Genomic DNA, 10,858 nt, shown 5'->3' on the forward strand with positions numbered 1-10,858 from the left:
AGATGGAGGTGTCCTGCCGGAGCAGGAGTACAGGACTACAGGAGTACAGGAGTGCAGGAGTGGAAACTGTGGCTGACCACAATTTCACGTTTGCCTAGCCGTGAACACGTTCAACATGAACGGCGATTAGTTGCATTTGTTTATGAGTATGGATTTCGGATTTGTCTCCGGCTGTGCCAGGTCGCTCCACCGACCACCATTTGCCACTACGTCGTAATAGTCGAGCCAGCGGTAACTTATTGCATCGTGGCGTGCGAGTGCCACCGAGTGCTCCGAATGGGGTGGCTGCCCTCTTGCACATCAGACAATTGGATGGTTCCAGTTCGGAATGTGTTTCGAGAAGAAAATATCGAAAAAAATAAAATATCGGAATAAAATATCAGACTAAATCTTTACTTTGTTTTGTGCTGTTAGTCTCCTTTTAAAAATAACTACATCCTTTATCATTTTAAGCTAAAACAAAGACCTGATAGTTAGTTAATTAAATTGGGTTGTAAAATCAGGATAATTTGAGGTATTAATATTTGACATTCTGTAGCTAAAACCAACTCCGTGCTAGAGAGTCCTTTGGCAGGTTTGGCAAAGGCATTTAGTGCCATCTCTAGTTTCAGGTGTGGGGCGCTCTCTCGTCCTCGATATGGATGTGATTTCTTTTTGCTTTGCCAGTATATCCGCATTGTAAAGTAGACATTATGTTGATGTCCGGCTGAGATCCTGGTCAGCTCAGGTCCTGGTCCTTTGGGCTCAGCTCATATCCCACTTGGGACATCTGCCGACGGTGACGATAATATCCCTGAAATTATTTTCAGTCGGTCTTACATTGGTTGACCGTCCTGGACTTGGACTTTGTTTTATTGTTATTGTTTCGCTGCCTTTGCCATTGTTGGTGGCAACTTCGTGACTCTCTCCCGTGACTGTGCCCCAGCCCGTGCCTCTGCCGCATCCAATCCCAGCCAGGACACATTAGTGGAAGATGGACATTTTGTAGCTGTGGGTCACTGGCTAAAGTTATTACATGTTATATCTCGCTTTTTCCAAAAGCTGTGCCACTTGCAATTATACACTTACTCTGTACCATTGTTTTCGGTGGGGTTGAACCTTCCTCAGTGTGTGTGTGTGTGTGTGTGATTTTCGCATATTGGTGCTGCAAACTAATGGCTTCACTAACGATTGTAACCGTTGTCCTTAATGGCATCCTTTTGGGCATCACGCGCATCCCGTTTAGTCGATTTGTTTTGCCTGTTCCACATCCCCCATCTGCGGTCCATTGGTCCAGGGTTTAGTATCTATGATGGAATGAAGAGATAACTTTGCCGCCGTCGCTGCCTTCGTATTTTCTTGGGTCAGTGCAGTCGGGTAATTAGAGGGGGCTGTAAAATGGGTTTGCTACTTTGGAAAATAAATATTTTACACAGAGAATAGAATCAAAACAATGTACCTCGGAATTAAATTCTCTTGGCACTCAACTGACACTAGAAGGTCTCTTTAACCACCGTAAATCACATTTTTGTAGAAGTATTTTTAAGTTTTACTACATAATTAAAGTTGTTAAACATGCGTACTTATGTGCTTTAACCAACTTTTATGCGGATAAAGCTCGCAGATTTTTTTTCAACCCCTTTTTTCTACCAGCTTGTCCACACATCTTGACCAAGCTCGTTTGCGGCTAAAATAAAAATCGTACAAATTTACTGTTAATAGAAAAAGGGATCGAGCAGATGAAGCACGCACATTAGCCCCTTCTCCACCCACCCCTGGCGGACCAGTGACGATTCCAGGGATTTGGGTGGCGGGACTGGTGACGATGCCTATCTGGTCATTGCAGGAACCCTGTGGGCAGTCGTAAACAGCTCGAGTCATGCGATATCGAAAAATAATCTCACAACGGAAATGGCATATTTAAAAGGCCAAAGGATTGGTGAGATTTAACTTATAAAACCGTCGGGGCGAGTCCAATGCCCAGGAGGAGTTCCAGCATGTGATAGTGGCGAAATCTCATCTCCTGTCTCCCCTTTACTGCTCCCCCCCAGCGATGGGGACTGTAGCGTCTTCGAGCACTTTTCGGGGATTTTTAGTGTTTATTGCCTTAGATTAGTTTGTTTATTGTAATCCTCGTTATAAATTAAGCAAAACTTGCGCTTAAAAACTCATTGTTACCATGGGCCAGAAAGGGGTGCGCCCCAACCCCTTGGCCAGGCAACATGGATAGCATCTTGGGCCAAATTAATTTCCAGCATATTTTCCCGGAGGCGTCGGGCGAACTTAGTGCAGATAAATGCTGCAAATGGTTTACGACCACAGCCGATAAATGCTGCAGTTGAACCCGTACACTCAAAACGAAGTTGACCATTCATTTCAGGGAAAGTTTCTGCAAAAAGAGACTATTTTTATTTAATATTGAAAGCGCTTTTATTGTTATTAAATTTATGTGTGAGCAAACAACGGTCAAAATAATAATACATTTTGAATTGATAAAATGTCTGGATCTGTCCGAAAAATATATCCTCATAAATAATTTAATTCTGCTCTGATTGCTTATTGCTATTAGGCACCTAAGTGTGTTCTAAGGTGTAAATACACAAGTTTCTTCTCCTCTCTTAAAGGTCTTCTAATGAGTCAATATTAGCTCTCAAATGTACTCGATAGACAAGAATATTTAACTTGTCCGAAACTTTATCTGATTGGAAAATTATGGTAGTGATGGTTTTAAGCTACACTTTAAGAACTTGAAAACTAGGGAATCAAGCTATTTTGGTTTTTAAAACAAGCTAGCCTTGAATATTGGGGGAATATTTTTAATATAAGATTATGTGGCACTCTTATAAGAAACAATTTTCTGAATTATAAACAAATATATTTATAAAGTTAGGGATGATATATATGAATTGTTCTCGGAAATTATGATCAGATGCAGGATGACACTAATACTTAAACATATTTAGATCTTAATCGTATACAATATAAATCTGTCATGTTAAAACATTAAACTGGGTTATTTTTGTTTTTAAAACTAGCTAGCCTTGAATATTCGGGATATATTTTTAATAAAAATGTATCCCTTATTTATAAGTTACAACTTTCTAAAATATAAACAAATATATTGTGGAAGGACTCTTCAAATCCGAATGTTCCTCTTCTCCAGTTAATACATAAGATTAACATACATAGAATTAACATACATATGTAGGTTTAACATACATTGGATTAACATAAAGAGGATTGGCATAATCAACGTTTATAGAGTTTATAGAAAATATCTACAATTTTTTTATCTCAGTTATTTATTTAAAAAAATCTGTCATGTTTAAACATAAAACTGAGCTATTTTGGTTTTAAATTTTCAAAAATGTAACAAACACTATACAGTAGATTCTGTAGAATGAATAAATGCTTCAATAAATAGTACACTTATGTGCACTAATATTATACATATATGTTATCCCCTCTGGCACTGAACTACAAAAATATGCAAACAGACTTTGCTTTTGCCAATCCAAACCAAATAGTATGCAAATTCCAGAAAAAATCATTCCTATCAAGCCTCACATGGCGACTTATAAAATGAGGGGAGCTAGGGCTAGTATATAAAAGTTTCTTTAAATATACAAATTTCCGGAGCCGCAACAAACTCATATTTCGTAATATGCCGAAATCTATATGAATAGACGCAGCTGCTGTGCTGTCCTCATTCAATTCGATCCGCCTGGCAAAGATGAGTTTCAATATTGTTTTCAGCTGTGGCGGTAGTTCAATAAGGAAAAGGGAAACCTAATAATCCGAAACCCACCACAGGTGACAGGGTTTGGGGCTGGAAAATGTATCCCAGCATAAGCAATTTCAGGTGATGTTTGCACAGCGCTAGCCGCTTTTCCGTGAAATGACAAAACTCCATTAAGAATTACGTTACGATTACGTTTCGTTTTCCGCTTTTATTACAATCCCAATTCCTTTCTCGCTTTGTTTGGTATTCTGGTGGGGTCTTCCATTCGAGGAATGGGAGTTAGCGTGCTTCTAATTGCATTTTAAAATTGCGACACCATAAAATGTGCTTACCGTATAAATAATTATAACGGCATTTGTCGCAACAAACACCGGGGCCCGACTGAAACTACTCCTCCATGGCCTCCATGGCCCGACCCCCTATCCGGATCCGAATCCGGGTAAAGAGCCAAAGCCAGAGTTGCAATGATTTCCAGTGTCAGGACGAGAGATGCAAACGGGGCAGGGCACTGAGGATGATATTGTTCCGAGGACACAGCCACGCCGTCAGTTGTTGTCGCATCTCCTGGATATTGCATAGCTGCCGTACGTATGTACGTACATACGGAGCACTCCCATCCGAATTTTCATTTGCCAGTCAGCTCCATTTCCATGCGGCACAATAACAACTACAACTACAACTACGACCACGACGACGTCATGCGATTAACGTGAGCTGCATATTTTCAGCTAATTTTCTAATTAAAATGGTATTTATGCATTTTTCAGCTTCTAATATTAAACATTCACCGCTAAGGAGATAGAAACCAGGCAAGTGCAAAATAACACCGCCATGCAGAATTTAAATTTGAAGGTTTGCAGTGATGGGAGTATCTTTTATCAAATATTATTTTGTTGAGCTACAACAACAAATATAAACTCAGAAAATTAATCTCTTTCCTGGGCTTTCTATTCTGCTCCGTATTACATGAAATTAAGTTTTAAATTCAATCAATTTTCATTTCTAAAAATGTGTAAATGATAATTAATATTTGCAAATAAATCGGAATGAAAATGAAAGAAATTAGAGTTGATAAGTTCCCACGAAACATGTAGATATTTTTTGAATGCATTTTTAAAATCAAATTGCCCTAAAACTAAAAGGTAAAGTCGAATGTAGTTATAAACATTAATATTTAATCATTATAAATATTTAAATAAAAATTAAAACTTTATTACAGCAGTTTGATATATATATATGTATATTTTTTGTATGTTGGGCTAAAGTATTAACTATTTGTTGTCTAATATGGCGAACGAGTCTTTTAGAACGAGTGCACGTTTTCATATTAAATTTGTAGCATTAGAGGCTTATAATAAAAGTTTTCTCAAATTTTTTAAACGTTCTTACTAAAGCCATAACACAAGCTTAATTAAAATGAAAGCGAAAATTAATCTTGATTTTCTTTTTATTTAGAACAAAGTATTCACTAACCAATAGTAACTAATTTATTGCTTAAAAAAATACATAATGTAATTATTTAAGCTGCAGGGCAACATTGAAATATGTCACTGTCTCTCCAAGTTGTCACGATAAAAACAAATTTATTAACCTCAACACTGACAATATTTTCCCAAATTATAGAAAATGAATTTGATTGTCTATTTGTCTGAATCAAATGCCATGAACCACTTTTGTTATATATAGCTGTTCGAAAAGAAACCCCTATATTTTACCATTGTTTGGCTACAAACAGTTTATCTAGTTTTGTTTAAGCAGTAAATAAAAACTAATTCAATTATTTGTAATATTAATCGTCATTTCGTATCAAATTTCACATCGCTAGGAGATAATGATTTATAAGGGCATATTGACATGACTAAATCGACCCGTCTGGTGATGCTGGTCGTGAGAGTATATACATATGGTCTAACATGCCTCTTTCTGCCCGTTACAAAATGTATATACATATGTATATTTTTGCTTATAACTAAGTCTCCTTAAATTCGTTCAAAAATATTTATAATCTACATGAAATTTCTGTCATGTTATGAAGCTCTAATAAATTTAGAAATTCTTTTAAGTTGGATCTTTTTCAAAAATTTTCGGTTTCCCAAAAAGTTTACCTATTGTTATGGAAATGACATCTCTGGCTCCTATTCTTTTGGCGTGCTTCGTGCACTTGGCGCTGCACACAACGTTTTTCATCCATCTAGATCCAGAAATCTTTTCGAATACACCCATTATAGGAAGTCAGTTGTTCTATCTTTCGGTGTTGGACCTGATGTGCCACTGCCAGTTGATACCAGGGCACTGTATCTTTTTGCCTTCGTGGGCCAGGATCGTTCTGGAGACGATCGCTGTGTTTCTCATCAGCGAAATGACCATGGCCGTGGTATGGCTCACCACGGAGATATATCTCCGTGAGCTGATTACTGGGGTCACTATTGCATCGGGACTCGCCACAAGCTTCCCCTCTGAGAGGCTTATCCTGGAAATTATTACCGTGGTACTCAGTATTTTGTTTTCGGTGATAGTGGCAGCGTTCACAAATCAACCGTCCACCGCGCAAAAACTTGGTCGTAAGATCGGAAGCCTGCCAAGTGGCTTTATTCGCCAACAAGGATCTATATATTAATGGTACGGATAAATTTATTGCATCGGAGTAATGGGATAATATCACCATTTTGTAAACATGGCGCTTAAACTTCTCACACTTTTAAAATACTTTTATGAAGGCTTAATATAAATATAAATTAATAAATTACAGCAGTCCATTTTTAGATGACGAATCCGTTTCTACTGTTTATATCCTTTATATTTTTGCTTGTTGTTGTATAAGCAATAATAGTTATTGAGGTCTTACCACAAATACCATCATACCATCCAAATACATCTGTTAAGTCAGCTGTTGCGTCGACGTTACTCCAGCTATAACCGATTTATTTGTTAAATAAACAATTGTGCAATTTTCATTTATTTGTTAAAAAAAACAACGAAGTGATTACTACTTTCAATATTGTCACCTATAATTATTCTATTTACAGTTTGGCATTTTCCTTTAAATTAACGAAAGTTTAAATATGTTAAAAACTAAAAAAGTTGTAATTTTTTTTTATAAAACTATTCCGATCATTCCGATGGTAACTATGTGATAAAGTCTTCCAATCCGGCAGGTTCCGACTGAGAGTATATAAAAGACAAACTTCTTTACTCAGCAGAATTGTGACAAATAGATATGTTAAATTCAATAAAATTCTAATGACTTACATTGTAGGTTAATCATTTTTATAGGGTTGGTTAAAAACAACAGTGAAACAAAATAGTAAAACTTATATTTATTGTAAATCAATTTTCATTTTTGGAAAAAAAAAATATTTTTTTCAGATACACTCAACGCTGCATGTAAACGTAGAAAGGGGTCAATAAAAGGCTTTCTACCAGGCGAAGAATAATGAATTATCACAAAAAAAATTAAGATTATTTGTGATTTTATTTTTGCGGAAATTCAAGCTCAAATGGTAGCAGATCTAGGCAAACTTAGCTCGTCTTCGCTTTCTGGATGAACTCGCTCACCGATCACCGTTTCCCCGTAACACTGGCTAACGCCTTTTAAAGCATCGAAGTTAGTTGTAACTGGTACAGCCTCTTACGCGATAACCCAGAGAAACCTCTGTTCCGACAGGAAATTCTCCGAATTTCCCTACAGCTAATACCCTAACTCAGAAGCCATTCCACATTTGCAATGACAGACCAGACACAAAACCTGCAGAAAGTCCTGAACAAGGAGAAACGCACCAATGTTCGTAGCAAAGCTCTTAAAAAAGGAACATCTTCGCAAGGAAGATCTACTGTCTACTTGCAGGGTAGCCATTCCTGGGGAAGAATTTAAAATATTTCAAAAAGACTCATCAACAAATGTAATTTTAAATTTTATAGAAGCGCAAGAGTGTGGCGACTGACAGCTGTGATCTTACACAAAAGTTTTCAGAATACGTCGATCAAAATACCATGGTATCGCAGGCTCCAAAGGCCCGCTCAATAGTCACGTACTGCTGTGATATCATTTAGGATCTGCCGAGGGATCTCCGAAAAGATGCGGAAGAGCGAGTAACCCAACTGCTGTGGAACTTGAAAAAAAGCAACAAATCTTGAATAAAAACTTCACAAATTTAAATATACAGTATAAGTTGACCCGGCGAACTTTGTATCGCTCCTAATTGTCAAAATAAATTACATAGAAATTTTAATTACCAACGTTTCATTGTAATATAAAACATAAATTAGGGGCGAAACAAAGTTCGCGGGGCCACTCGCTATATTTATATTAATATTTTTCTTTTTAAAATTCGAAAGATGCTAACAGAAAGCATTTTTTGTTCTACCGATCACTGAACGTGAGCGATGGCATCCTGGGACCAGTGCTGCCAATTTGGATTTTTTCCCGTCAAAACTGGCTTTTTTTTTAAGGCTAACTGCGGGAAAAATTTGTAAATTGTGGGAATTGTGAAAAGCGGGAATTCTGGCTTTTTTGGAAATTGAATTGGCTTTTTCCCGATTTTTTTTTGTGTTGTTAAAACTTAAGTACAAAATATGAAAAAGTGGCAGCTAAAAAGTTAGCTTTACGAACAAACCAGATAATGTAGCGACGTATCGATTGTTTTAATAGATATACGCTAATTTCATAAGTCGCTTAGTTTTTCCATCTCTATATAAAAAGTGCTCGTAAATTGTTAGCAAGTTCTAAAATGCCGAAGGAGTATAAACAAAAATGCCGCGATGTCTGGCTTAAAAGTGATGAATTTAAGGCATGGATTCGCAGGGATGACACAGACCTGCAAAGGGTTTATTGCAACTATTGCAAGACTACTATTACAGCTAAACTCAGTGATCTGCGAGCTCACGCTGCAATAAAGAAGCATACTAGTGCAAGCAAAAGATATTCATTTCTATTTATATTCATTATATTTATTTTAATATACAGAAACGGATTGCGAAGGGTCGGGAAATGCTGCGTCGACTATGAAGTGCCAATCAAATATCTGCAGATGATGATAGGAACTATTAGGTCTTACGAAAATAAGGAAGACCATGAAGAAATTGATCAAATTATGGAAATCTTTTAAACAAAAATGAACTTATTAAATTGTTATATTTTTTGACATTTTTTCTATTTTTTATACATTTGTTTCAGCTTTTTTTTTGATTTTGTTATACATTTTTTAAGCTTTTTTTTCACTTCTCCCGTCAAAAACAGCTTTTTTTGTTGGTCAAAAGTTGGCAGCACTGCCTGGGACGACTTGGTGGCGCCTTTCCAAGAAAATATAACAGAAAGAGAAAAGAGAAAGCACCCAGAGCAAAAATGGTCCCGGGGAGGCTATAGTCTTTGATTTTTTTTTTGTGATAAATAATTTTAACCTTTTCCCCAACAAACACTTAATGAGATGTCAATACATCTTTCTTACATATATCTTCTAATAAGAAAAAATCGGAAACAAGAACTCGACTTTAAAGATTAATTATCTCGCGCGTGTACGCATACAATTCCCAACTGATTCTAACATCCGTGACATGGAGAGACGGCTACCTTCCATTAAAACGTGTAAGTATTTTTTACCTTCAAGGTTTTCCCTTCTACACGGGGTACTCCGGGAACTTTATGTGAATAAGTCGGAGAAAAGAATTTCTGCGTTTTGAAAACTTTCCGGTTTTTGAGTACCAAAAACTTAGTTTTTCTCGAATTAACCTAAGGGATACAAAAATCCAAGTGAAGTGTTCCCGAATAGTCATTTTGTTGATGTCATCAACCTCAACCACACCACCGGCACCAATTAGTTCCTGCTTCGGCATCACGGTTGCTCGCATTCCGATCGAAGACATAGTCTACGGAAGTGAGTCTAAATTATATTCTTAAAAAATTGCACTTTCGGTATCCGGGAAGTTTTCCACAATATTCTAGTAGCATTCATTTATTTATTTAAACAAAATAAATCTATAATACAATACTTAACATAATGAATTTTGGACCCTTTAGGCCTTCGACTCGAAACATTCAGTTTTTTACTTTACAAATTGAATGGTCCCTTAACGCATGCGCGTATTATGTGGTTATTATTAAGTGCATCCATGGGAGGTTCTCTATGAAAGGCTCATCATAATCCCCCAGAGGGAAGAAAGGCCCGGATTACAGGGACGCAACTTAAGGCACACTTATTGCCTAACACTTTATGACCCAGGGGCAAGTAGATTTTGTATTTAGCCCAAGTTTTAAAAAACTGGGAATCCAAATTTTGCTTATTCTTGTAGATGGTCTTATTCATTTTATTTATCAAAGTATATTAAGCCAACAGTTTCCTGTTTTTGTTTTTATAATACGAATTTGTTAAAGTTAGTTTTAAGTGACTGCACTATGGGCCAGGAAGTTCATATTTTGGCCAAAACTCTGCAACTTCTAAAATAATTTTTTTTAGAGACGTGAAATTTTGCATGCACATTCTCAAAACATTGAATTTTATGTGTTCAAAAATTAGTAATAGAAAACATTTTTTTTTATGAAGATAATTCCTACCAAAGTTGAAAAATATTTGCTTTTTAATTGTTTTTCATAAAAAAAAAAATAAATAAATAACAATTCGATTTGAATCTCACTGTACAGAAATGAGTATTTAGATAACATTTATTAGAAAAAAATATATTTGTTGCATTAAATGCAGTAGTTTTTTAGTTTTAAGCCCTTTAAGTTCAATTTTCTAATCTCAATTACATGAACGTCTTTGAAGCAATCAACCCCAATTTTGTTTTTTACTTCCAATATGGTCTCTATTACAAGAAAAACAAAAAAAAAATAGTTATTAAACCAATGATTTTTTTAAGTTTTGAGCAAAAAAAAATCATTTTTATAGCTGTTTTTATGACGTGGCCCTAAGGGTATGCCACAAATTTTGTATTATGTACTTTTGCTAGTGAATGCTTCTAATATATTATTTCTTGCCTACCTTTAGGCAGTATTATAAAGACTTAAATTAATTAGCTCTGCGAATTTAATTTTTGGGATTAATATTTAAAATATACAATAAAATAAAATAATAATAATAATATATACGATAAAATAAAAGAAATAAAGTTTAATGGATATATTAAGGTATATTAGGTTTAAGT

At 35.8% G+C, this 10,858-nt stretch overlaps 1 protein-coding gene across 1 annotated transcript; it reads left to right on the plus strand.

The window, feature by feature from the left end:
* The first annotated feature begins 5,710 nt into the window (after positions 1–5,710).
* LOC110185087 (uncharacterized) lies at positions 5,711–6,492 on the plus strand. The gene has a single exon (XM_020953771.2). The coding sequence runs from the start codon at positions 5,835–5,837 to the stop codon at positions 6,336–6,338; it is 504 nt and encodes a 167-aa protein (XP_020809430.2). The 5' UTR covers positions 5,711–5,834; the 3' UTR covers positions 6,339–6,492.
* The last annotated feature ends 4,366 nt before the right edge of the window (positions 6,493–10,858 follow it).

The sequence above is a fragment of the Drosophila serrata genome, unplaced genomic scaffold (genome assembly GCF_035046125.1).
Source record: "Drosophila serrata isolate PLE 108 unplaced genomic scaffold, ASM3504612v1 contig_245, whole genome shotgun sequence".
Classification (NCBI taxonomy): Eukaryota; Metazoa; Arthropoda; class Insecta; order Diptera; family Drosophilidae; genus Drosophila; species Drosophila serrata.